The sequence below is a fragment of the Apodemus sylvaticus genome, chromosome 21 (assembly GCF_947179515.1).
Source record: "Apodemus sylvaticus chromosome 21, mApoSyl1.1, whole genome shotgun sequence".
Classification (NCBI taxonomy): domain Eukaryota; kingdom Metazoa; phylum Chordata; class Mammalia; order Rodentia; family Muridae; genus Apodemus; species Apodemus sylvaticus.
Genome location: NC_067492.1, coordinates 3,911,126 through 3,939,043, shown reverse-complemented (window position 1 = coordinate 3,939,043; position 27,918 = coordinate 3,911,126). Strand labels below are relative to the sequence as shown.

Here is a 27,918-nt window from a genome sequence, read left to right as displayed (position 1 = left end):
AAATGCTTCTCCCTTACATCCTCTGCCAGGGTGTCTAATGTCAGCAATGAGAAGGAAACTAAGGCAGCTCCTTGTTTAACTCCTGAGGAAAGCCCTGCACATCAGCATATTCCCACCACATCATGTAGACGATCTGGGAATAAGGATACATCCTTCATGAGACTGGAAGGATCTCTCACATCATATCTCTTATTAGAAATCAGTCCCAATTCCATTAGATATACTTTTAAGAAATTAGTATAATAACTCTTAATTACTTCACCTGCTATCTTACTATAATTAAAGCTTTTCTTTTATTAAACTAGTTAAACTCTTGACTGTAACAATGAATAATCTCAGTCTACTACAGAATTTCATGTACACGTTCTCCCTGCAATCTTACAAACCCAGGCTGTCTAAACGGGACTCTCTATTTAAGAGATTTGAAAAACAAAGAATTCTATTACACAAGAAAGCCGCCTCTAGATTTCAGGAAGGCCTTGCACAAGGGCACCATTATTCTGTGAAACTGAAAACAACTCACTGAGCTTGGTAGTTCTGAGTGATACTTGGTTTTGGAATATTCTCAGTGGCTTTTCAGTGACTCCACACTTTGCCCTTTGTTCTTTCATCCCCATTGTGTCTTACAATAAATACTCAATTATGTCACCATGGAGTTTATTCCTATGCAGTGGACATCCCTCAATAACATCTTTTAATCTTTCTTTCCTGCCACCCAGAGAACATGCAATGAGAATGTGTGAAGGAGTGAGGGGTGGGGTGGGGAGAGGTGGGACCTTGTTCTCAGTGCAAATGGAACTGGCCCGGCAGAGGCCTTAGAACAGGGTCAGGTGATGATCTCCCACCATTCAGAAGACAAGCACTGTGCTGAGGGGACTGCCACCAGGAGTCAGCTAAGGCACGGGTGGAGGGGATCATTAGCAGAGGAACTATCTGAGTCGCCATCTATAGATTGCCTAGTGACAGGTTCCCTTTAGTCTTGAAGCTAATTCCTGGCACTGGGGAACGATGTCTGAGTTTCCTAGGGATAGTTCTGCTTCTTGTGGTACTAGATATGAAATCCAGGGTCCTGCACTTTCTGCATCAGGATCTCCTCCAGCTGCCTGGACAGGCACTGAAACTGTGCTTCAGGAAGTTGGGATGACAGGCCTGGGCCAAGGTCTGCATTCTGGAGGTGACAGCAAGACCCCAAACATGACATGGTCTCATAACACAAGCCCACGAGAAGTCTTATAGAGTAAGCCTGTGTCTTCTCCAGAGGATGACAATCTGCTGCAGCTGTAGTAACTTTCTCTCTCACAGTAACTCCATCTTGCTCTACTTGTATGACTTTGGAACATATCTGCCAAATGCTATCAACATTCCAAGAAAAACTCTTTACTCATCTTTCTACACAGTGCACTGATGCGTTATTTGCTGCTGTATTTTAAAATGGTTTTCTTTTAGTTCATTCCTTCTTTAGCAAGGTCCTGGACATGTCTGTTTCTGTTCCCCTAAACAAGGCTGGGTTACAGGCATGCAGTCAGTGTCCAGTTTTGATGTAATGCTGGGAATTCAAACTCAGAAAGTGCTGTTACCCACTGGACAGTCTCCCCAGTCCCTCTGTACGCCTTAATTCTTCTCAGACAGTTATCGGAGTAATATTTCACACATCTCCAAAGTTCAGACCTCAAGTTTCATCTCTAGTTTTTTGAATTGTTTCACTGTCCGTGTTCAGCAAGCCTGGGAACACGACCCACTCTGGAGGGTGCTCACGGACTGGCGACTTATCCAGTGGTCTCAGTAACACACCCCTTCTCCACACTAACTGTATTTAAATATACTCTAACAGTTGTAATGGAGTGTGTGAATCTGGAGCCTTGGCTGTAATCTTGACTAACGCGACAGAATCCAAGCTCCTATGCCTTAGCTCAGTGAAGATGAACATGGCCTTTCTGGTGACGACAGAGGTGAGTCAACGGGACACACGACTGCCAGGGAGGGAGTCTTGTTTTGATTTCCTAAGTAAGAATCATGTTGTCTATTGTGTGACTTTTCCTGAGTTGATGGAACTCCCAGATGCAGACACAGCCTTGACCCCCACTCAGGTGGTGAGCCAGTGAGTTTCCTGGGGTGACTGAGGGGAAAGCAAGCACTGGGAGGCTGCTGCATTACTGAAAAGCCCCACCCCCTTCCTACTTCTTATGTGCTCAGGGTAAGAGGGTGTGGCAGCTGAAATCTCAGATCAGGGTCCCATGAGCACCCTCGTCATTAGGGAGCGCTGGTGGGCTCAACCTGGCAAGCTCTCCTGTGCGTCATGGCTGCTGGCTTAAGATCTCTGATCCGGAGGAATCAGTTACACTGATATTTTACCCAATAGGCTGATACATTCCATTTTTAAAAACCTGTTTGCAGATGTGCCAGCTGCTACTTATATCAATATGGTGCTAAACCACCTTCAGCAGTTTTAAACAGTGGAATAATTACGTGTATGGACACGATTCAGTCTGTTTCCAGGACGGAGAGACTCACTAGTGGGAAGTAGGGAGAGTGTGTTGACTTACAGTGTCCCCTCTCAGCTGTCCTGACTCAGAGAAACACCCCCACCCTACCCTGTAGACATGCACCCCAGAGACAAGGGTATACAGAAGGCCTCTTCAGCAGGTTAGGTCACAAGAGGAGAGGATGGGTTACAGTAGCAGACCTTGTCTTCTGTAGCCTGACCCCTCTGGGAGATGATCCAACCTGCTTTCCTGAAGGTGGATGTCACAGGTGTGAGGTGCCAATGAAGGCTCTGAGCCCCAGGGCCTCATAATGGAAGGCCCTGAGTCTCACAGTGGGCAGAAGGCAAGACAGACCTGTGAACAGACCCAATCAATTCATCGGTTGTAAATGTGGGAGCACAAAGAATGCTGGAGTATCAGTTGGTATGTATCAGTTGTATGTTGCTATTGTGTAAAATGTCCCCATAGGCTAGTCTCTGAGATTTCCCTGTGGGCTAGTGTATAAAATGTCCCCATAGGCTAGTGTGTCTGAAATGTCCCCATGGGATAGTGTGTAAAATGCCCCTGTGGGCTAATGTGTCTGAAATGTCCCTGTGGGCTAGTGTGTGAAATATCCCCATAGCTAGTGTGTCTGAGAGTCCCTGTGGGCTAGTGTGTAAAATGTCTCCATAGGCTAGTGTGTCTGAAATGTCCCTGTGGGCTAGTGTGTAATATGGTCCCATGAGCTAGAGTGTAAGATGTCTCTCTGTGGGCTAGTGTGTAATATGTTCCCATGAGCTAGTGTGTAAGATGTCTCTCTGTGGGCTAGTGTGTAATATGTTCCCATGAGCTAGTGTGTAAGATGTCTCTGTAGGCTAGTGTGTAATATGTTCCCATGAGCTAGTGTGTAAGATGTCTCTGTGGACTGGTGTGTAATATGTTCCCATGAGCTAGTGTGTAAGTTGTCTCTGTGGACTGGTGTGTAATATGTTCCCATGAGCTAGTGTGTAAGATGTCTCTGTGGGCTGGTGTGTAATATGTTCCCATGAGCTAGTGTGTAAGATGTCTCTGTGGGCTAGTGTGTAATATGTTCCCATGAGCTAGTGTGTAAGATGTCTCTGTGGGCTAGTGTGTAATATGTTCCCATGAGCTAGTGTGTAAGATGTCCCTGTGGGCTAGTGTGTAATATGGTCCCATGAGCTAGTGTGTAAGATGTCTCTGTGGGCTGATGTGCTTGAGGACTTGTCCCTGGCTGGAGATGGTGCTTTGGGAAGTTGTAGAAACTTGAGAGGCAGGTCATTATAGCCCGATCCACTGAAGTGAACTAACGCCCACTGCCCACTCCCCAGCCAAGGCTTACAACCACCATGCTGTCAAGGGTCCCTCTCAAACCATGAGCAATAGGAGGTTTGTCCTCTCACAAGCCACTGCTTGTCAGGTTTTGGTCACAGTCATGAGAAAGACAATACAAGGGAACAAGGGCAAAAATCCCTAAGAGCTGTGGCCCCACACCCCACTATGCCCAAAGACTGAAGTAGGTTCTTCATCTACTTTGTGGACAGTCCCCAAAAGCTGGAGAAGGATGTTCCCTAGGTGGCAGCTTCATGGGCAGTCACAGCACCAATGGTGATCAAAAGCAGCATGGCAGTTGGAGGACTCTCAGAACTCAGCTGACCCACGGCGGCCCACTGACCACAGGCTCAGCTGACCCACGGCGGCCCACTGACCACAGGCTCAGCTGACCCACGGCGGCCCACTGACCACAGGCTCAGCTGACCCACGGAGGCCCACTGACCATAGGCTCAATTGATCCACAGTGGCCCACTGACTGCAGGCTTAGAAGCAGCCAAGACCCACACAGATAGACCTGTAAGGGGCAAACAATCCCCCTGGAGTCATCTGTGTTACACTCAGAAGTTCTGGCCTCTTGTGGGTTCCTCCTATGTCACCTTGCTGTGCTTTAAGACAGAAACAGTATGAGCTAGGCAAGCATGCTTGCTTTTCCCACAGGGAAACGAGGCTAAAGAGGAAAAGGGGCTTGTGGGTCAGGTGGCAGTTGGTGGGAGCAGAATTTAGGGATTCAGACCCCTGCCAAGTACTTATCCAGTGGCCATCCCACCTCTAGATGCTTCCCCTCCTGTCACCTTCAAAGATGGGCAGAGCACTCAACATTTGCCAGATGATCCAACACATAGCCAGGCTCCTGAGCTGCAGCCCAGGCTCTGCGGTAGCATGTTCCCTGGGCACACAGAAGGACCCTGGGGTGCGAGAATCTTTACCTTCAAATGCTCGCGCAGCATCCACGAGGTGGGACCAGTCTAAGCCTGCAGCTGTGTCTGGCAGCGGCATCAGGCCCGGGTCTGCACACTTGGACTTGTCTGATAAGGACCCGTCGGAGAACCAGAACTCATCTAAGTGGAACAAAATTAGAGTGTAAGTCAGCCTGTCTCCACCCAGTCATAGCATGGGTGCCACTGTCCCAGAGTCTGACAGTCAGTCAGTCTGAACATGGGTTCCACTGCCCTCAAAGAGACAGTCAGAAGGCCAGTCAGTCACAGCATGGGACCATACATCCCTCATGTACATTAGTATGAGCAGCACAGTCCTCGATATAGACAGTGGGCCCCTCAATCCGTCAGCCACTGTCTACATGGTCAGTCACAGCATGAGAACTGCGACCCATAGTCAGTAAGTCATAGCTCTGCTGCGCCATTTGTACATAGTCCCATATAAGCACCACAGTCCCTATCTGGCATTAATCACCTTATCATGCCGTTAGTCACTGTCCTCACAGCCAGTCAGAGCATGGGTACTACCACCGTCACAGCCTGAGTACAATTGGTCCCTATGTAGAGTCTGTTAGTCTGTGATCCTTTAGTCCGTCAGTCCCTGAATAGGTACGATTGTCCCCAGAGAGTCAGTCAGTCACAGCACCAGCACTGCAGATCCATCCAGGGTCAGAGTCAGTCAGCGTGGAAAGCATGTCCTGACTCAGACATGGCGTGAACACCACAGTCCCCAGAGTTGTTTACAGCAGACACCACCCATTCTCACAAATGGCCCAGGAGACTGTATAAGACATGACCTGCTAAAATAGGGACCCTTGAGATGCTATCACCCAAGAGACAGAGCTTTGTCATAAGCAGCCAACCCGAGACCAACGAGGCACTGGAAAGCAAGCAGGGGTCAGCGTGGAGCCTTGTGGAGCACCCACTGCCTTGCAGCTTTCTGGAAGTACCCGAATCTGATTGGCCTGAGATAAGTCCTGTTCTCCTTTAAAACGTGCCCCGAGACAGCCAGCAGCCATCTTTTTTCTGAGGATTTACAAAGTCTGAAGAACAGGTTTGCAAAGCTGAATGGTAAACATCTCAGACAGCACAGGCCTCTTCTCAGCCAGTGCAGTGGGGCTGCTTCAATTAACAGACTGGAAAGAGAGAGGAAGTCTCCTCATGACATGACCTATGTGCAGAAGTAGCTGCTGGCCTACTTTCCTGATTCCACAGGACAGTCCTACCACTGCCTCACCAGGAGACTCCAGCCCTCCCTCGCTTCCTGACATGCAGTTCTCTTTCAGCCATGCATTTTCCCAGCATCCCTTTCCTCCGTAAGCGCTTAGGTCATTAATAACATTCATTGTTAAGAACTTGTTGTGCATCTGAGAGTAAATTCTGAAAGAGCCTGACCGGCGGACACTTTCAAAGTGCCTTTTCCGAACCTGCCCAGAGCATTGCATGCAGCTGCTTGTGGCTGCATCTGACTAATGAGACCAATCAAAGCAATGGCCACCTGGCAGGCTGAACCTGCAATTAAGTTCAGGGGCGTAATTAAGCAAATGCACCTGTGATTCCTGCGCCTGCATCCTTCTGGGGCTCTGTGAGGTGCTGGCATCTGGAATGGACAGGCAGCATTTGTCCAGGTGGCTCTGAAGGACACCCACAGTCTGCTCTCACTCCATGACTGCAGCCTGGGCAGACCTCTCACAGAGACCGTGACAGTGACACCAACCATACAGGGCTGTTTCCAGGCAACCATACTGAGATGTGGTGATGTCTGCCAGTGCCAGTGTCTCCCAGTCTCCTGAGGGAGCACTATGGAGCCCCCCTGTACCTCTGTACACTAACAGTTGCTCATGCTTGCACTGTGTCTCCAACAAGTACTAAGCCAGCAGTAAGGATGGAGCAGGAGCTGGGAGAGAAAATACTCATGATTTTTGGGTCCCTCCTCTGAGGCCTTCTCTGGGCTACAATGGAGGGGCCACTGCAAGTGCTAGGGAGGGAAAGGCAGTGGCTGGCTGAGATGACAAAGGAGGGATGGGGACCTAATGAGAACGGAAGGGACAGTGGTGGGTTCTAATTTGGAAGGTGGGGTCCAGATAACATTGTCCTGTAGAGAGATCATTCCTGCAGCTACTCAATGAAGCAAGTCTGCTTTGGCAGACGTGGGCTAAATCAGTCAAGCTCTGTTTCTGAGGCACAGATAAGAATGTTGGAGCTGAGGGGCCGGTGTGAGTGCCTGGGAATGCAGACAGGGGCATCTTAGCCAGCCCTGGAGTCTGCTCATAGGAGCACACCAGGGCCGTCACCTCCTCCCACTTTCAGACACACAGGGAACAAGGGTGGAATATGGCACGCAAAGCACTCAGTGTCCGTGCCCTCTCAACGGTGACAGGGATTTTGCAGACTCGACACTGAGGAGCAGAGGGTGAGGAGGCTGTGAGAAGTCTCCTCCAGCTAGAGCCTCCTGTGGTGTCTTTAGACGGTGACTGCTCCATTATATCAAGGGGGTGGGACAGCCGAGACACAGCTGGGGCTCTGAGGCTCTGTCACTAGGAGACAGATGGGGCTTCTGCAGAAGACAGGCTAGGTGATGTGCTGTGAGACAGAGTCCTGTCTAAGGAGGTGACACTTGGTTGAGATTCGAGTGACAAGGGGGAGCTGGCAGACGCCTGACACACTGGCATAAAAGTTAGGGCTGAGTGTGGGTAGATTTGAACCTTTGCCTGAGGCTTGACCTGAGCAGGGAGTGCCTCAGGCTGTGGCTGTCTCTCAGACAACCCAGGAGGCACCTGTGCCTTTTCCAGTAATCAAAATCAGGCACACTTAAGTTTTTTCTTTCTTCCATTGAGTAGGAATAAGGTAGTTAGGAATAAGATCTGCCTTTTAAAATTAATTTTTTTGTTTGAAGTTTCCAAGCAACAAGTCTGTTACAGGTCTAAGTGACACGACCCCTGTGCAGCATTGCTGGGCTCCACACTGGGAAGCCAGTGAGTACAGTTGCCATGGTGGAGTCAGTGCTGCAGCTGAGCTCCGTGCAGTCTGGGAGGAAGGAGGAGACACCTTTCCAGAGCCTGACAGGGCTATGCATGTGCTCTCACACTCTGCCTGTTCCGCTCTCTGGCCTGAGAGCTTCTAGAAGACTCTCTTGCTATGGCTACCCACAGCTCCCCTTTCAAATCCAACTCTCTATTTGGGGCACCTCAGGAGACTCAGGAGGAAAGTGACCAGCTGGTGACAGCACTGCCCAGCTTCCTGGCCACCAGCTCCCCAGGCACAGTTGCAGAGCATATGGCAGCACGCGACTGACTTAGGATGTCATCTGGGGCCACACAGAGCCAACAAGGCCAATGCTATCTAATGCTCAGGTCAGGAAAGATGCCTTAGAAGAGAGAGCTACAAAATGGTAACTTCCAGGGGCCCCGAGGAAGGGGGAGCAGAGGGCATGGCTGGCCTGGACACACTTAAGGGACAAGTGGACAGTGTTCAGCTTAGCCTGCACCGGACCTGGCCATCTCTCTGCTCGACCATCCCTGCCCACACTGCCCGAGAACCTAGAATTTGAGGTGTGGCTAGTGTGTAGGCTCTGCCGCCCACCCAGCATACTCTCCATGTCTGGACACCAGTCTTGTGGGTTCCTACTGTTACTCCACTGTCCTGACTGTCTGACTTTATTGGTATTGTCATAAACATTGAGGGAATGTGAGTTTCACAGGTGACAGTTTTATCTCCCAATGTCAAAAGTTTGAACAGTTAACAAAAATAGCTACCAAAGCTAGAAGACGTCACAAGGACACTCCACATCTTCACATGACACAATGTTTGGGTCTCTTTAACAGGTACCCCAGGCACTTGCTCCTGGGGGTCAGGGTTTACACCATACAAACTGTCTGCAGCCACATTCTCAGAGGGCCTGGTTCTCTTTGGGCATCTGTGGAACAGCCAGGAGGGCACAGGGTGAAAGGATTTGGGGGACAGACGGAAATTGTCATGGTTCTTGAGGTGCTCATGGACTAGGCCCTAGCGTCCTCCAACTGGATCGGTGATGCTTAAGGTTCATGGGTATGTAGTGGGAAGGGACTCGGAGGGTTTGTGGGGGGAGAAGTCACTACACGTTATGTCAAGGTTCCTTTTTACACACACGTCATACCCACTTGTATCCCAGAGCAGCATCTGAGCAGCGTCAGGCTCTGGGAGACACATTACCAAGTAAGGGAGTGCGCCCAAGAGCAGGGCCTGAGAGGAGCCAAGGGACAGACAGGGCCGTCTGCTTCTTTCCTCCTTAGGCTGTGGACAGTTCGGAAAGGAGTCAGACATGAGAAAGGCTTAGGGCTGCCTCGACAGCTGCTACAGGAAAGACGACGAAGGCCACACACTCCAGCTACCCGGCACTGCAGCAACATGGGAGCAGCAGAGACTGCTCTGTACAACAGTGTGGAGGCAGACCCGTGTTACTGACTGTCTGTCAGACCCGTGTTACTGACCACGTGTCAGATCCGTGTTACTGACCATGTGTCAGACCTGTGTTACTGACCACGTGTCAGACCTGTGTTACTGACCATCTGTCAGACCCGTGTTATTGACCGTCTGTCAGACATGTTTAGCGTGAAACTGTAAGCAAGGACTGTGGGGTGGAAGACAATACTGCATCACTGGGCTCCACTATAACCAATGTGCTATGCTGCTTGGGAGGGGTCAGGACAGGGGAGCTCATACTTAAGAAAGGAGTCTCCCAGGAGCAGGAAACACATGAAAACTACAGAATTTTCTGCTGAGTTCTTGGAAGAACCTAATACCAATACCTAAGAAGTGGAGTTTATCACCATCATCACTATCACCATCACTATTTTAAGACACTGAAGATGAGACACTATGTCTCTCACAAAGGAACAAAAGAAGGGCTGAATAGAAACCTTGTCACACAGAACCCTAGGGTTAGTCACACTGTATGTGGGAAATGGAAAAATAACAAGAACATAAAACAGAACTTCAGAAGCTTCACAAATGCTCTCAGGAGACACAGAGTGACCATCTTGAGCTACACGAGACCCTGTCTCAAAAGAAGCGGTGTGGGGGAGTAGGGGTGGGGGTGGGGGTTCAATAGTATTCGAGGGGACATGGGGGACAGATGTGTCTGTCTGAGCTTCTGTCTTGCTATTGAGAGAGGCAGGACACGATGCTCCACACTAAGCGCTGCCCAAGACGAGGCTCAGCCCAGCCTGTTAGCATTCTTAGATGCCTTATGTCAGATAGCCTGGGATGCTTATAGATATTGCAGAAACTCGTTCTAAAGATAGTTCTTTCTATGATGAAATTTAAAAAAACAACCCAATATGAATTTATAGTTCAGCTTCCACGCTTGCTGTGCAGCAGGAACGGAGGCAGCATACAAACTAACACACTGAGGCTGTAGAGGTGGCTCTATGGGTCAGTGTTTGCTGTGCAGACATGAGGACCCAAGTTTGGGTCCCCAGTACCCATGAAGAAAACCAAGCATGTTGGTGCATGCCTGTAAGCACAGTGCTAGTGGGGAGACAAGCACACCCCTGGGAAGTGGTGCCAGCCAGGCCATCTGAGATGGCAAACTCTGGGTTCAGTGAGAGACCCTGTCTCTAAATGAATATGCGCTTGTGTGTGTGTGTGTGTGTGTGTGTGTGTGTGTGTGTGTGTGTGTATGTACAGATATACAGGGCACTACAAATTATAGTTTTTAAATTTGACCCATGACCATGGTGTGGTGTAAACTGGGGCACAGGGACACAAGCAGAGGGCCACAAAGCTGTAGCTGGGTCTCCCAACACCCACCTGTTACCACCTGCTACCAGGACCATGAAGAGGAGGGACAGAATGCTTGGCACAACCTGAAGAGCCACCCTACGCCACTGTTCCTCTTTGAAAAAGTTACAGACTCTACACATCGCTTCCTTCAGAGATAAAGTAAAAACAGTATTTGAAAATAATGTATAATGTAAACCACCTTGAAGTCTGATACTTAGAAACAATTTAGAAGACATAAGAATGGTGCCAAACAGTTGACACTGCATCCCATGTGTATACTGGATCCAACTGGAGGATCACATGGAGTCACAGGCACCCCATGAGTCCCCCCATGCAGCCCTCACTTACTGCGTAAGCTCCCCATGCTAGGTGCAGGGTGGGTCCTTGGAGGCAGCGTACTGTGGTAGGGTGGAGTCGTGCTGAACAGAATGTCATTGGGCAGGGCCTGGTCCAGGATGGAGCTCCGAGAGCTGGCGAACGAAGAGCCCCTCCGGTTGCTGCACACGCTCTCATCGGACAATGTTCGGTACAGTGACCTCCGTGGAGACAGGTTCCCGTAGAACGAAAACTGGGGGTCATAAAGGCCGGGACGTTAGCAATATGAAGGAAGCTCGGATCATAAATGCAGGGACAATGACAATGTGAAGGTCTGAGGAGTCGTGCTGCACACCCATAATCCCAAGTACGTGGAAGCTGAGGCAGGGGGCTGAGAATTGAAGGCCATCTTGGGTTACACGGCAAGTAAAGGCTAGTCTTGGCTACTATACCAAGACTATCTCAAAACCAAATCAAACACCCACAATAAATATGCAGTTAGAGTTGTCTGCCTGTGCCATGGCTTTCTCAAGGTTTCTGCTGGTTCAGGAAAGTCAAGCATGCAGAAAGGCCTCTGACCATGCCTGGATTTCAGAGCTCCCTCCTCTGACATTCTGTCAAATACTGGTACAGATTAGACATGGAGCAATAGAGAGGCCAGTGCTCCTGGAAATATACATGTCGTCATGCAGGCAATGGATATTCACAGAAGCACATACTGTGGATAGGTGGTGATTAGAAATGACTAAATTTTAATATTCATCAATTGACAGCAGGGAGGTCCAACTGAGTCTAAATAACAAATCTAATTCTGAATGCTGGCCTTTCCAGAGCCACATCAATGTGCTTAAAAGAAGTGATTTAAATCCAATAAGTCCTGCTGTCCACTTAAAAATCACCACTTGCAAAAGTTTGTATAATTGCTGGAAACTGAATTACAGTTAATGGGATAAAACCATTTTGAGGGTTAGCCTTGTCAACTGACATAACTCTAGGGCCACCAGGGAAGAATGTCTCAAATGCTTTGTGTTAGTCTGTGGCAAGTATGTGGAGGTTGTCTTGAGCTAAGTGACGTGGGTGGACTCAGCCCACTGCGGGTGGTACCGTTCCCTAGGCATGCACTCCTGAACTGTGTGCAGTAGAGAACGTGAGCCAAGCCCCCATCCACCACCCTCCCACTTCCCTCTGCTCTTGTCCGCCGGGTGCTGTAAGCCAGCTGTTGGAGGATCCTGCCTTGCTTTCCACACATTTATGAACTGTAATCTAAAATTGCAAGATGAAATACATCCCCTTTCCTCTTCTTAAGTTTTTTTTCTTTTAAAATCACAGCAAGAGACATGAAAGTAGGATGACCAGCTATAAGGAAGGCACTGACATAACTGTGTTAAATCCCAGATGCAGTAAAACAATTCCAACTAAAGTAGCAGGGACCTGACCGAACCTGCAGCACTTCCATGGAACTAAACAGCAACCTCCTCACACCAACACTGTTTCTAACACACTTAGAAGCAGCCATTAACATGTCTGGATGTAGCTAGAGCCCCTGCTATTGCCCATGTTTTACTCATTCTGTCTGACCTTTCCAGCGAAGAATACAAGAGGTGTGTGTGTGAGCTGCAGAGCTCACTGGTACTGGGAAGCAATCTGTCTTTGAAGAAAACACACGTCAAGCACAAGTCTGGCCATTCTGAGATGACGCTTGCTGTGGAGTCATCTGCCTTTGAACCCAAGCACACACAGTTCCCTAACTGGGATCTGATACAAGCTTTGAGAAAAGGCTCCTTGTGTGACATCCTGGCGGGATTCCCGGTTCACACCCCAGCAAGTTCTTTAGAGCTGAGTGCGATGCTGAGATCACAGTGGACAGGGACAGGCATGGTGTCTGATGGCACTGCTGCTCCGGGAACACAGGGCAGCTAACTGTGGTAAGATGCAGACTGGTGCTCAGGGCCATCCAGGCAAGGCCTTACTTTCCCAGGGAACCACAGAAGCCTGGGTTAAAAGTGTGAGAGTTCTGTTCTCGAACCAAGCACTAGTGTGTGCTGCAGTCTGCTGCCAGAGCCTCAGTCACTTGAGAATTAGTGATGGGCCAAGCTCAGTTTGGCTCCTTCCATTACTCGGCACCACTGTAAGCACTGCCTTGCCATGCTCACTGTGTGGGGCACAAACAGCCACGGTGCATTGTGGAGGGCAGTCGGTCTCCTCCAGGATTCAGGCCATCAGGCTCACCAGCTCCTGCTTTGCATTATTTTAAGAAGTGACTTAAGGAAAGGAACTCGGGGCAGCAAAGCAAAGCCATGAACTCCTCCCTGAGAAGGCGCTGTTGACTGGAGCATGAGGAAGCCATTACTGAGGGCCGCAGCTCTGTGATGCAGAATGCAAGACTTGATGGATGGAGTTGCAACCAACTTCCATCTACTTCTGCAGAGACAGCCTGGTAGGCGACCTGGGCAGGGCACAGGCCGGAGGTCCGGGGTGAGTTAAGCAGTGTGACCTCACTGGCTGAGGTTTGATGGGCAGCTGTGTCTACCAGCTACCATGCTAGGCTCCTGTTTGTCACTTCCTGGCACAGCCCTGGCCCTGAAGAACAGTTACTGCCATCATCTTTATCACATCAGCACACAAGGGCCCACTTGCATGAGCTCGTGTAACAGGTCACAACTGGAGCCAAGAACTGAGGGAGCCTGCCTGGCTTCCAGAGCAACTCCAAGAATACAATGGCCCCACCCCAGCCTCCTAAGCTCGTTTGTCTTCTGACGAAATTGCTAGAAGCAAGGGCCAGGGCTGGGCTGCAGCTCTTGCCTAGAATGTGCAAGGCCCCGGGGTTCCATCCTCAGTGCTAGAAACAAACCAAACCCACAGCTGTGATGGCCACTCTACACCGGGCTGTTGGTGGGACCATAGGAAGCACACGAGCACCTGGAGTTGCACCAAAGCCTTCATGGTCACTCACCTTCCGTCTCCCCTCCTCCACTAAGGGGCTGTCAGGCAGCATCAACTTCAGAAAGTCATCTTTGGATAGGACATGTTGAGTTTCTGAAACAGAGTCTCCCACCACTGCTGGGTGCTGAGTGGCTGTGGACATGATGTCCATCTCACCATATATCCTGATGGAATAAACCAACACAGGTTCAGAGGAGCTGCAGTCTACCTATAAGCTTCCCCTTGGTGGTTAGATGAAAGTCCAGGAAGCACCCGAAGCTGAGGGAATAGCTTGGTTAATATGAGGAATTGAACCAGAACCCAGAACCCAGATTTAAAACAAGTGAGATTGGTGGTCTGCTTGGCACCAGAGAGAGAGAGACAAGCAGATCCTTGGGCTCACTGCTCAGTCAGTCTAGACTTAAGCTCCAGGCCAGTGACAGACACTATCTCCAAAACCACAATGGGTAGAGCCCAAGGCACATTAGTCAAGGTTATTCTCTAGCTTACACACACACACAAACACACTGGCAGTTCATTGTGGTTGTGTGTACACCATCCCCACAGTGCCTCACATCTGTGCAATGAATTTAAATACAGTTAGATTTCTGAGTAATTCAGACACCTCAGATCCCCAAAGCCCAAGAAAAAAATGTTACAAATTTAAAATAAGGACAACCCCCACCAACCCTCAAGAGTCTGTGCAGTCTCCCATGAGCTGCACACTCACAGACACAGTCCACACCTACATCATGGCACACTCCTAACAGCAGACCACATGAGTCAGACCTACGGTACAGGGCTCCTTGGGCTTCTCCAAACAATTCCGGATTTTCAGTTTTTCCTCCTTTTTTGCACAAATACAAGGTATTCCCCGACCCCCACCTGCCCATCAAACCTCCAGAGTCTCACAAAACAATCAGGTAAAGTGTTTTTGATTTTATATTCTCTGACTGGGGTTGATGGTGCTCTAGGCCTTTGGACACCATAGAGACTATGCTACACCACCACCAGCTGTTACCATGACTCCACTGCAGGCAGCTTTCTGGATATAGGTTCAAAGACAGCAGTGCTTTCTCCTTTGCTACAGTGAAAGCCAAGGGCTGGAGAGATGGCTTACAGGTGAAGGGCCTGCCTTCTCCAAGTTCAAGCCTGATGAGCTGAGCTCAACTCCAGAACGTCTATGGTAGAAGGAGGGAATCAACTCCACACATGCCACAGCAGCTTCTGCACATCATCATAACCACCACCACCAAAACCACCACTATCACCATAAAGTGAAGACTTTAAGGAAACATAAATCCCAACATTTAAAGAGTTTAGAGCAGAGGCCAGGAATGGAGATGGCCCAGTGGGTAAAATGCTAGCCTTGCACCCATCCCAGCACCCGGGTGAACTGAGAGCATGGTGGTCTGCACTTGTCACCTCAGGGTTGGGTAGGTGGAAACAGAAGGGTCACTGGGGCCTGAGGGCTGGCAAGCCACACCTGCCTGTGAGTTTCAAGCCGATGACAGGCCCTATCTCAAAGAAGGCAGGGAGCCCCTGCAGGGCCTCAGAGGGTGTCCTCTGGACTCACATTGACTGGGTACTCTGTGCTGGATGGTTTTATGCCAGTGTGACACAGCTATAGTCATCTGAGAGAAAGGATCCCTGACTGAGGAAATGCCTCCATAAGATCCAGCTGTAAGGCAGCTTCTTATTAATGATCAATGGAGCGGGCCCAGCCTACTAGCCCAAAGGGTGGGGCCATCCCTAGGCTAGAGGTCCTGGGTTCTATAAGAAAGCAGGCTGAACAAGCCATGAGAAGTAAGCCTGTAAGCAGCACCCTCCATGGCCTCCGCAGCAGCTTCTGCCTCCAGGTTCTTGCCCCACTGAGTTCCTTTCCTGACTTACTTCAGTGATAAACAGTGATGTGGAAGTGTAAGCCAAATAAACACTTTCCTTCCCAATTTGCTTTTGGTCATGGTGTTTTATCATAGCAACAATAACCCTAGTTAGGGGATAGACAGGTGGACAGACAGACACGGCAGGAAGGGTGTACAATGAATATGACAGATATGACAGGAAGCCATTTACCTGGGGCATTCAGTCACTTCAGGTTCCTCAGGTGGTGGGCTACCTTCTGACTTTTTCCAGCCAATGACATATTTGCTGGCTGATCCTTGTCTGTGGTAAGGCTTTGCTGCAGCCCCTGGTGCCTGCTGACTGCTGCTGTGAGTGACGATGTAGACTTTGGAGCTGTCCAGAGACCCCGTGCCTTTGGAGCAGTGAGCAGAGGGGCTTCCTGAATGGTGAGAGCCACTGCGGAGACAGCCAGAGGTGGTATCGCATCAGATGCAGCAGGGACTTGTGGTGCCTGGCCTCTGGGCTGGGAAGGCGGGTAACCTCTCTACCACGAAGCTGGCTGGACAGGAAGCCTCTGTGTCTAGATTCCATGAGTCCCTGAGGTACCTTGACTCTTGACACCAGGTCTCTTACAAGTGGCCTGAACTTTGAAAAGATGCTGCAGAGCTACAAGACCCCCCAAGGAGGCTTTTATAGAATCGCCAACTTTTATTCAATCCTGAGGAGGGTGGGAATCATCCAGGAACTAGAGTTCATGTGATTTCTGAATACAATGTTATCTCGCACTGAACTTCATTAAACAGCACTAGTGAAAAGCAGCAGGAATGTCTCCTTGGCACACAGCCCCATCCTCTGTTCCCACCGCCCTGGCCAACAGGAGCTGGCTCTAGGCTCCTGTTCCCTTCCCTGGCCTGGTGGCTGTCTCACCACAGCTTAGCAGGCTACGCCCAGCAGAGGCCATAGCTGTCCTCTGTGCTACCTCAGCCATGGTGATTTAAAGCCAAGGATAGCAGAGAAGACACATGGGTGCTGGGTGTGATGTTTAGTTTTGTCAGCTTGACTAGATTTGTGATCCCTGAGGTGACAGGTGTGCCTGTCTGGAATATGCTGGAAACCCACCCTAAATGTGGCCAGCAGCATCCCACACACTGGGTTCTGGGCTGAATACAGAGAAGACACTGGGCTGAGCACCAGCGTTCATCTCTGCTTCCCGACTGCAGATGCCACGTGACCTTGTTCTTCTGCCATTGTGTCCTCCCCACCACAACAGACTGTATCCCTGAAACCACAAGCCACAATAAACCCTTCTTTCCTATCCGGTACAGGGGCCTCTCGGGGAGCCCTGTGCCTTCTGCAGACATTAGAGAGGAGCCCCTTCTCACCTGGAGATGGCCATGAACACGGTCAGCAGGTGACAATAGTCTTAGCCACAAGGGAAATAAAGACAGGACATCTGGTGTGGGGCAATGTCACCTGGCCTGCCTGGGTTCCATGAGTTAAGTGGCACTGAAAGTGACCCCTTGGTTCTATGACCTACGAGGATGTAGTCGACCCTACACTTCTGGCAGGCACTGTCCTTCAGTTATGTCCACAAAAGGGCAGAGCAGGGTTCCAGGGACAACTCTGGTGTGTGTCCATTGCTCTGGAGCAGAGGCCTGTCACCAGAAACCAGGGCCTGCAGGCGCCACCCCTTGGGGACATGCGTACCAGAGTTCTAGGTCCCAAAGGACTGTCCCATTACGGTCTGCCCAGCCACGCTGTGTGGCTGGAGGTTCTGAGAAGCTGGAGAGTGACTCAGAGCCCTGGAAGGACAGCACCAGGGACAGGGCACAAATGTGGGGACAGTAGAAGCTACACCTCCCGCTTAGATCCCACTGAGACACTGAGACACACGCTGCTTCTCTGAGTCTTTCAAAGGGAACTCAGAAGCCTGAAATCAGCTTTTAAACCAGCATGTAGACAGATATCTGTCAAGCACAGACACATATGTATCTATATTTAGAATATAATTCCCTTATAGTTAGCTCCTCTTTACCCCCAGCACTTGGAGGTTGAATACACCAAAGCCTCGAGATACTCCATAAACAAATCAATTAATTTTGAGACAGGTCTCACTAACACACCCAAGCTGACCTTTAAGTGGAGTATGCCCAGGTGGCCTTGATCAGCCGCTGAGGAGATGGGATTATAGGCCTGCACCATCAGCCTTAGTCAGCCATTTACTTACTCCTAGTTGGGGGCTGGAGGATAGCTCAGCACTATGAGTGTTTATGCCCCTCCAGAAGACCCAAGTTGGGTTCCAGCACCCACACTGGACGGATGACAACTGCCTGTAACTCCAGTTCAAGAGGAGCCAACTCCCTTTCCGGTCTCCGAGGGCAATTTACTATGTACACATCTGTGCACAGACCCCAACCACATTCCAGCTGTACACGGCCTGCCATCAGGCTTCAGGGACAGGGATGGTGTGACGGTGCTCACAAGCTTACACACGGGTGAGTCCCCAAGAAGGAGCCTGCTGCTCTGCCTCCCTCCCCCAGGCTCTACAACTGTTTCTGATAGGCATGGTGAGATGACATCACATACAAACGAGTTGCACTGTATTCACAGTTAACCTGGGACACAGGTGGCCTGCATGGTGGACATGGCTGACAGACACTGAAGATTAGCCAGTTTGCAGCTCTCTATCAAAAGATATCAGGGTCACAGGCTGAGAGGGGAGACAAGGGGCATTACCCTCCAATTGAAAGGAAGAATAACATTGCTAGGACACAATACACACACACAACTGGACAGCAGAGTTGAGGAGATGAACACTCTCTGTGGGGTCAGACAGCTGGGCAGGCAGCAGTGACAGCCTCAGGCCCCATCTGTACTGCTCCCGGCAGAGCAGGTACAGCTTGGCACACGCTGACTCACCTGGAGTGAGAGGAGACCTCACTGAGGTCACCCATGCTGCCGTCTGCGGCGCTGCTGGAGATGGCGGAGGCATAGCCATGCAGGGCATACATCTTGGCAGGTTCATCATCAGCTACCGAGACATCAGTAGCATCTGCCCACTGTTCAGCCCGGCTGTGTATCAGGGACCTGCTGCCCGTCAGATGCACTGGGCCAAGGATGGTGGCTGGCATGCATGGCGTGGTGTCGATGCCGCTGTCAGTGGAAGCACCTTTGATGTAGGTCAATCCCAGCAGCTCGGGGTCCATCAAATCCCCTGACCCAAAGTGCTTGTCATCACTGTTGCTGGAGGTGTTACTAGAGAGCGTGTTGCTGCTAGAGTGGCTGGAGCAGCTCTTATCCCCAATCTGGAGAAGGACAGACAGACGGCCTTTGGGAAAACCCGCATATACTGCCCACCCCAAACATTAGTCTACGACCAAGGCCTAGGTCGAATTTTATGTGCTCCCTTAGCCAGCAACAGAAATAGAAATAGATTTTTTTCCTCAATAGCCTAGTCATGTGTGAACATGTATATATGTTTGTGCATGTGTGTGTGCTCATTTGTGCGTGTGTGTTTGCACCAGCAGTCAGGGCCTACTTTGTTGCTTTGGGTACTAGTCTACTTCCTTTTGGAGTCAGTAGCTCTGACTTTTACTGGAACTTGCCAGTTCAGCTGCTGAGTCCCAGGGATCTGCCTGCTGCTGCCTCCCCAGTGCTGGGCGTACACGTTCTGCACCTGCATCTGGTTTCTAGAGGGTGCTGGGGATTGAGCTCTGGCTCTCAAGTTCACACATCAGGCACTTTACCCAGTAAGCCATCTCCGCCACACAGCCTGGTCTCATGTAGGGTCTCACTGAAAGCTGTTTCTCCTACAGGACTTCTCTCATAGAGACTTCATGGCATAGAGTCTTCATGACAGCAAGGAACATGCTGTCAGTGGGCTGTCAGCAGGCTGCTCGGCTGCTATGGTTACGGACATCTCTGTGACATCAGCAGGGGGACCTCGATGCAGTCCCTCTGGTGAGAGGCCTGTTTCCAGTACTGCACTGCCCCAGTAAGTAGCTAAATGGTTGACTAGCTAAACTTGGGGGCAGGATCTCATCACCATCACCCTGGGTAGCCAGCCTGGAGGGCTGATGTACATGGTGGCTTTACAAGGAATCTGCTGTACAGTCATTCCATGGTCCCTCATGAACTGAGAAAATAAAAACAAAGACTTCTCATTTCCTTTCTCTTTTATGAGTGTCCTGCATGGAAAACAGCAACATGTGTTTGATCCCTGCCATAGGTGTGCCACCTACTGTGTGCTGGGAAGTGTTTACGACAGGTGTGCCACCTACTGTGTGCTGGGAAGTGTTTATGACAGGTGTGCCATCTACTGTGTGCTGGAACGTGTTTATGACAGGTGTGCCACCTACTGTGTGCTGGAATGTGTCTCTGTTCTCAGTCACTCCCTGCCCTACTCAGTACTGGATGTACCCCACACAACACTGAACACATGTAGGCACATGCAGCCATACTGTGTGCTGGGCTGTACCCCACACTCTCAAGCATGGGAACACTATATGTAGTCTTACTGTGTGCTGAGACACATTCTAAGTTCTTGAGCACCATGGACTGGTATGCTGTGCCACCCTCTATATGCTGACACACACCAATGCAGCGATCTGTCGGTCATAGGCAGAGGACTTACGTGAGATAGCTTATTGGGTGAATCTTTGCAGCTTCCGTCTTTCTGCAGCACTCTTTCCTTATAGGAGCTCAGGACTTTGGAAGGTGGGCCATGCCATTTGGTTTCTGTGACATAAGAGAGATGAGTTCGGAATTTCCAGTGTTAGCAAGAGGGAGAAAAACAGGGTTCTGATGGTTTGAAACAACTTTACTACAGTTTCCCAGGTTACCAGCAAGCACACAGTAGGCAGCAGAGCTCCCATACAGAGGGACTGATTTCCGCACGTGTTACACCAAAATATCTGAAGCCATACTGTAACCATAGCCACCCCAGAACCACCCAGTCACACCAGAACTAACCAGCCCCACAGGCACCTTACACGGCTCACAGAGAAGCTCATCAGCTGTGGTTGTCCAAGTGAGTAAGTGGGGCAGGGAGAAAGTACTGGCCAGGGGGCGCCCTGGGGGCCGGGGCTGTGTTACCTGGAAGCCTGCCTCCCTCCATGAGGTCCTCGTGATCCCCGCCGCTTCCATCACACTCCACAGAGCCTGGGCCCTGGTGCTCCAGCAGGAGAGGGGATGGGCACCTGCAAAGGAAGAGTCCAGCTGTTCTTTTCTGACACCACCAGCCAGCAGAGGACAGGACAGGGCTCAGGCACAAGATGGCTGAGGTTTCCTACAGAGGCCACCATCATTCCAGGGCTGATGCCGTCCTAGGAAACAGTTCCCTGACCAGTGGAAACACAGTATCCTGGCTGATCTCTCCAGAGCAGAGGATGCTGTTTCCCCAGGGCTGACACACAGCAGGCTTTAACACACACACACACACACACACACACACACACACACACACCCCGCCAGCACCGACCGAGGCCGCAGGTCGTCCAGCGCTGGTGGAACACAATGACCAGCCTTACTTTTGACTAATGCATGCAGCACTGGCACATCTGAATACTAATGCTTTTAAAGAAAAGAAAACCTGACTCAGTCTAGATTCTGCCCAGATGGCCTTTGCATTATGGAAACCAGAAAAAGGAAAACATAATCTTAGAAATGAAGGAAGGGAAGAAAATGTGTTTGTGCTACAACATGATTCCCATGGACGGAATCCATGCTGTTGATCTGAGACTACACAAGGTTTTCCATTTATATAAAAACAAAATGAGGCTCTGCTCTCCTTGCTTAGCCACAGCTTCATTTAGAAAAGGGATCTGCTATCTTGTTGTCTGCCCTCTGAGGTGAAAAGCATGGTGTTCACTTCCAGGCCCAAACTGGACAGCAGAATGCCTGGACTCGAGTTCTACTCTTCACCTGAAGAGAGCGCCAGACTGCCAGGGTCTTCCATGGACAGGTGTTTTCTGTCCATGCCAGTTGAGGCCTCCACAGATGACCGTGTTCTGTCCACAAAAGATGGACTGGAGGAACCACAATGCACAACTAGAACTTGAATGCTGTGCCAAATGCTACCTCAAGAGTCCCACATGAGGTCCACGTGCATGTGCTCCCGTGTGTGTGTGTGTGTCTGTGTGTATACATGCGTGTGTGTATCCACAAGGGTCTCCAGTTGTGCCCACACTGCTGACTCCTGGGGTATGACACAAATCACAAAGGCTCCTGCCAAGGAGGCCTCTCCAGTCAAGGTGGTTGCTATGTCGCTTCTCCAACAGGAAGTGGAGACGTTTCAATGATAACCTCGTTCTCTGGCTCTCGGAAGCTGACTCCCATTAGCAGGCTGAGTCAGGGGAACTTGCTGAGAGTTCCCATCCACAAAGTCCTCAGATCTTCTCTCTTGTGTTCAGAAGTCCATTCCATGTCACAAAGAAAACAGGGGCAACCAGGGAACACTGTCACTGAAACAAATTTTCTAGCAGGGCATGGTGGCACACACCTGCCATCCCAGCACTTGAGAGGCTGACACAGGTGGATTATCACGAGAGGTAGAGACCAGCATGGGCTACAGTGTGAGTCTCTGATTCAGTAAGAAGACTCTGCACTCGCTAAAAGTGCTTGTTACAGGTGACTTTCCATGCCACTCTCACACAGGAATGCTTCTGAATGAGTCCCAGGTACAGACACAGGCTCCCCCCGGGGAAGACAGAAAGGCAGGAAGGAGCCATACCCATCGTAGCCCACTTGTGGCCGCCAGGGTCCACTCCCACCAGGTCCTGGGTCGCTGGATGATGACTGGTTGCTGGGAGAACTTCTGAAAGGGGAAGAACAGCGGGGTTTGGACATCATGGTCCCAATCCAGCCCATCTGACTTGAGCTGTCAACAACAAATTCCCTACGACCATTCACACAGCAATGTGAAATGGGACCAATCATGGAGATGATCTGAGAATTGGTGAAACCCAGCATTTTTCAGTTTTATGACAGAAATCCATCACAGCAAGGAGATGTGGATTAGTGGACATTTGCTGTCTAAAGACAAAGGCACAATGGTGTCTCCAGAGGACAGAAAACCAGGCACATGGTGGGAGCGTACAGTCAGGAGACAGCACTCATGCCTGTTACATGAAGTTTAGTACAGATCACATCTGGGTCCAGTGCACAAGTCAGCAGGAGCAAAGCTATGATGTGGCAAAGCCACTGACTTCCACACAGCTGCCTAGTGAACTCTACAGATCATTTCCAAATCTTTATGCTGAGTCACTTGATAAAGATGGTGCTTGACAGGGTCCCTCTGGCTGCAGGGTCACTATGGTTTCCTCTATGATTCTCTAGATCCTAAGTAATTAAGGGAGGGGGTGCTGACTCTTGCCCCAGGTGTTACTGTGTGTTCCTTGAGCACAGGGAGGCTGCATTATAAACCCCATGATCTTCAAGTCCAGAGGCTTGGATTGGAGCCCAGATGACTTGATTAATGTTAAGTTAAAAGATTTCTGCTCCTCCTGGGAGCATAAACTAGAAAAGGCAAGAAGGGCTATATGTTTTGTTAATTCTGGTAAATATCTGTATAGGTTTACAGTGTGTAGTGCCTGTTTCCAAGCCCTTCAGTGACACTGATCTGGGTTGTCCTGATGAGGCCCTGCCAGGGTCTGCAGCCTCCTTATCTTCCTGATGAAGGAAGTACACCAGAGAGGCCCGGGGTCAGCCCACCAGGCTCCTGGTGTGTACAACAGTCTACTAGATCAAAGCCCTCAGGGATCAGCTGTCAAGAGTAAAGGCACACATCTCTATGGTGTAGGTCATGAATGTTTAGACGGGAATTACACACAGAATAAACTGTTTTGTTCTCAAGCACAACCTATGCAAGTTAGGTTCCCTAAGCTCTCATCGCCTTCTCGTGTTACTGGAGCTAACTTAAAAGCTGTGTCTCAGGGGGGCAGAGGGTGTCTTCTCTGACTCCAGGACAAGGCTAGACTCTGAGCACCACTGTGAGTGCGGCAGCCCATGCCCTTTTTGCCAAACTCACAACAAGCTACCCCAGAGCCAGGCAGGCTGTTCAGGATCTCAGGAAGGCTGAGGTGTTACCTGGTACCATCGGGCAGCTTCCTATCGAAGGATGTGCTCCGGGGGATGGCAGCCTGGGCCTGCTGCAGCAGTGGCTGGCACTGTAGTCGGTCGGGTGTGCCAGGCACAGGTGAGGCTCTGGAAACTGGCTGTAGGGCAGGGGTGGGCACACGGTGCCACGTGGTGTTCCTCCTAAAAGGTGTCTTGTACTCACAGGGCGTACCCTCGCTGTCCAGCTTGTATTCCACCATAGGGATCCGGCAGAGCTCCGAACAGCCCCTGGAGAGCCAAGAAGAGGCAGTGAGACTAAAGTCTCTTGGAGGACCCAGGCAAGGCTTGCTAATGGCTGGGCGATTCTCCTACAAGTGCACCTGTGCTTACTGGGGCCTAACTGGATAGCACCTTCCATCTGCTCTAAGAGGCATCCTTCTCTAGATACTCAAAACTGTTCAGCTGCTCTCTGGCCAAGAGTCAGACTGAGACTGTAAAAGATCCAATTGTGGCTGTCTCCTGCCTGCCAACACACCAGAGGCTGGTTGGGGTGGGAAGTGCTGCATAGTGGGAGGGACCACACCCCTTTGGATGCTGAGGGTTAGTGTTAGTTGTTTTCAAAGCCCTTCTGCATTCCTCCAAGTTCTGCCTCCTGTCACGAGATATCAAAGATACCAGCCCAGAAATGCTCAGTATTACAGGCAGGGTCACGGCCAGACCCAAGTGCTACAAATGTTGTCCACAGAGCTAGACACGGACACAAGACATCGTTTACCATGGCCCAGGCATCAGTGTCAATCACCCAACTGGCCATGCTGGCTCAGCAGTCAGATTCTGAAGACAGTGCCCTCTAGACACTCAACGTGAAAAATTGTCTCCTAGCCAGCCTTTGAGACAGCTGCTCCAAGAACATCTATCCATCAGCAGATGCTGGAGTCAAGCTTGCCAGTCCCTTTCAAAAGCATTGCAGAAGAACAGCAGGAGCTTAGCATTACCCAGAACATACAGAAGAAAACCAGCATGCCCTGTGCAGCCCATAGTGTCTCAGTGAAGAGATGTGAGTACGACCCACTGACAGAGTGAACGCAGAGGCTTAAGACAGAGGGCTGCTTAGAAAGCAGGGTCCGTGAGAAGTTCAACACTAGGCCCTGAGGTCCAACTAGCGGGGACCAACCAGAGGGTCCTAGAGAGCAAGGGGGCTCTTCAGTGCTCTGCAGAAAGACAGGTACTTAGGCCAGTGGCACTGAGTGGGTAGGAGATGAGGAAGATGAGACTTAGCCTCACAGCTCTTTATGTAAATCCAGCTGTCCCCAGAGACTGGACAAGGACCACTCTCACCTGAAAGGCACCAGATGTCTGTCCTAGTCCTTATAGAGAAGCCCCCTGAGCAGCCAAGGCTTTGGCACTGACAGACATTATAACTAGATTTTAAAGTCCAGGAAAAAAATCTAGCCAGACAGTAGAATGGTAAACTGAGGTACTCTTCCAAAGAACTTAGAGACCAAACACCCATCTTTCACCAAAAAAAAAGGGGGGGGGGAAGGAGGGTCAAGGTAGAAGATTAATAAGAAACACTACCTAACTATCAGAATCAGAAGACATGAAAACTAGATCTGAAGGCCACAGGACACGAAGCACAGATGGATAAAGAGCTACCTATACACATACCCTGTGCAATTTAGATCCTAGGTCAAAGGCAGGAGACCTGGGTGGAGGGCAGCCAGGGCTCTGCTCTCTGCAGCCACACTAGAAGGCTTCTGATTAAAATAATTTCTAATGGCTCCAATCTTGAAGCCAGGGTGAGAGAAAACCAGCAAAAAGAATGGCCTGGTTTGTATCTCACAACCCTGAGGACGTGAAGGTGCCACCCTTGGGGCCATGAGACACACCCACGCTGTCTTCAGAGGAGGCTCTGACCGTCCACGCCCCGTTCCTCATTTTCTAACTCCATTCCCTTCTCTCAAAGCCAAGCTTGCTTCATTAGCTAGCTTATATTTCTCTGGATTTTCTGAGTTTGACAGTCAATATTTGAGTTCAGATTTGCCTGGATAGTGATGTTTTATTCAGAATGGAATCTGGAGAAACATTTACCCCAGGACTTTAGTTCATGAGTATTTTGCTATGTATCTAGACTCAAAACCCACTGGGACTGCAGATTCATCCACATGGCCAACGACCTAACTGGAAATCACAAATGGGATGTTACAGTAGGAAGTACTCAGGAGGGCCACACACGTGTCTGCCACACTTCCCGAGAGTCGTCACCGGGTGCACGGGAGCCCAGGTTGTGTGTCTCTGTGGCTCTGCCTACACATCTGGGGCCTGTACTTGCAAAGGGAAGGCAGATGGCTGAGAATAGGGTGGTCTACTTAATTCACACCTGTGGACTCTAGCTGTCAACAGCACACTGCGATTTAACTTGAATCTTGGAAGAAAGAACTTACATAAATGCATACTCATACCTCCTGTTTGAGAGGAGACTCATTCATAAGACAGAGTGAGGAACAGAGCAGAACTATGTCTCTCCCAACATCTCAAAGAAAGTCCTCCTATGCAAGAGACCTTTTCAAATGTAGAGAGAGAGATAGAGAGATAGATAGAGAGATAGATACATAGATACATAGATAGATAGGAAGATAGATGTGTAGTCTCCTGCCACAAGAGAGCTACCTATTCTCTCAGGCTACAAAATGGAGCTCAGTCATTGAGGTGCTCACACCGCACAAGCTTGGGAGCTAAGTTCAACCCCTTAACCCTGCCCAACATGCCAGAGGCAGTCTGCCTTTGTGGCCTCCGTGCAGGGGAGGTGAGACCAGTGGCCCCAGGGCTGACTGACCAGCTACTCTAGCAAATCACTGCAGGTTCCCTGAGAGACACTGTCTCAAAAAACAGAGCAAAGAGCACTGAGGGAGAGACCTGACATGGACTTCTGGTTTCTACACACACACATGCATCCACATTTACATGTTTACCTGCACACATATGAACACATGTGCACACACATGTAACTGCTATTAAATGACACTAACTCTAAAGAGCAAGCTTTTTCTTAACTCCTGTGGCTAGTATGTCAAACTTCACAGACTGTAATGGAAATTACCAGACCAGAATGACGATTCGAGGGAATCGTCAAAGAATGCATATGTAGAAGAATGGCAGGGTTGCCCTCAGAGAAGGCCTTGTAGAGGTGGACCTGCCTGAGCCCTGACTTCACCATGCCTGCTTGGGTTGGATGTGAACCACCCCCATAAGTTTGTGTGTTTGAACAAGAGGTGATGGCGCTGTTTGGGAGGTGAGGTCTAATAGGAGGAATGCACCCCTGGCAGACAGGCCTCGAGGTCGATGGCCCAGACTCCACTGCTCACCTGCCTCTGCTTCTATTCTGAGATGTGAGGAGTCCTAGAGTGCTCCCGCTGTAACTCCTCAGACCACGAGCAGACACCCCTCCTTCCTTAAGCTGCACTGCTCAGGTGTTCTGCCACAGTGACAGGAAAGCGAAGCTTACGTGGCTCTCACAGTGGACTCCAGGGACATCCGGGGTCTCTGGATAACCACTCTTAGACTATCTCACCTCATGCAGCACACATCACATATTCATGCCTGTCGTGAGGGATCAAGGAAGTACCATTTCTCAGAGTTTTCTCAGAAAACTCAAGAGCAGAAAAATATGTTTCCTGTACTGTAACACTTGTAAGTTACACAGAGATGGTTCCTGGTAGCTACAGATAACAAAGGGTTGTCTAAGAAGGGAGCACCCAGATGCCCATCATCGAGGCCGTGGGTGACTTGGCTGGTGTGGGACGGCCGCCATGCCACCCCTGCATTCCTGTTATCGAGCAGTAACAGCATCTATGTAAAATGTAAGATGAAACTGGCCAACAGAAGGGTGACAGTGTCTTACAAACAGCTACACAATCTTTGTTATCAGATAAAGGGGTGCTGCTTCAGTTAGCAAATCACTGTTTTAAATAGCCAAAGCATGCACAAGAAAAATTGTGTAAGAACACAGACTAAAGGGACCATCAGGATGAAGACAGAGGCTGTCCTGTCAACAGTGCAAGTAATCAGCAATTTCTGGCATTGATTTGGAATTATAATTGAATGAATTGAACCAACAAACAAACAACTGCATGGATGAATAAGTGGACAGATGAATTAATGAATAAAAAATGGATGGCAGAGAGAAAGCGTGAATGATGGAAATGCGCAATCCAGCAATGGCTCTGTGACTCCAGGCTCATGATCAGAGCACGGGTCTATGACTGTAG

At 49.9% G+C, this 27,918-nt stretch overlaps 1 protein-coding gene across 2 annotated transcripts in view; it reads right to left on the bottom strand.

The window, feature by feature from the left end:
- Positions 1–27,918, bottom strand: part of Sipa1l2 (signal induced proliferation associated 1 like 2) — a 146,605-nt gene that overhangs the window by 9,915 nt on the left and 108,772 nt on the right. For both annotated transcript variants that reach the window (XM_052166602.1, XM_052166603.1), the window contains exons 11-19: positions 23,681–23,938; positions 22,326–22,409; positions 20,690–20,793; positions 20,229–20,332; positions 18,515–18,900; positions 15,827–16,051; positions 13,782–13,935; positions 10,862–11,081; positions 4,742–4,873 (exon numbers count right to left, since the gene is read on the bottom strand). In XM_052166602.1, the coding sequence (XP_052022562.1) occupies positions 4,742–4,873; positions 10,862–11,081; positions 13,782–13,935; positions 15,827–16,051; positions 18,515–18,900; positions 20,229–20,332; positions 20,690–20,793; positions 22,326–22,409; positions 23,681–23,938 (1,667 nt within the window). The remainder of the gene's footprint in view (positions 1–4,741; positions 4,874–10,861; positions 11,082–13,781; positions 13,936–15,826; positions 16,052–18,514; positions 18,901–20,228; positions 20,333–20,689; positions 20,794–22,325; positions 22,410–23,680; positions 23,939–27,918) is intronic.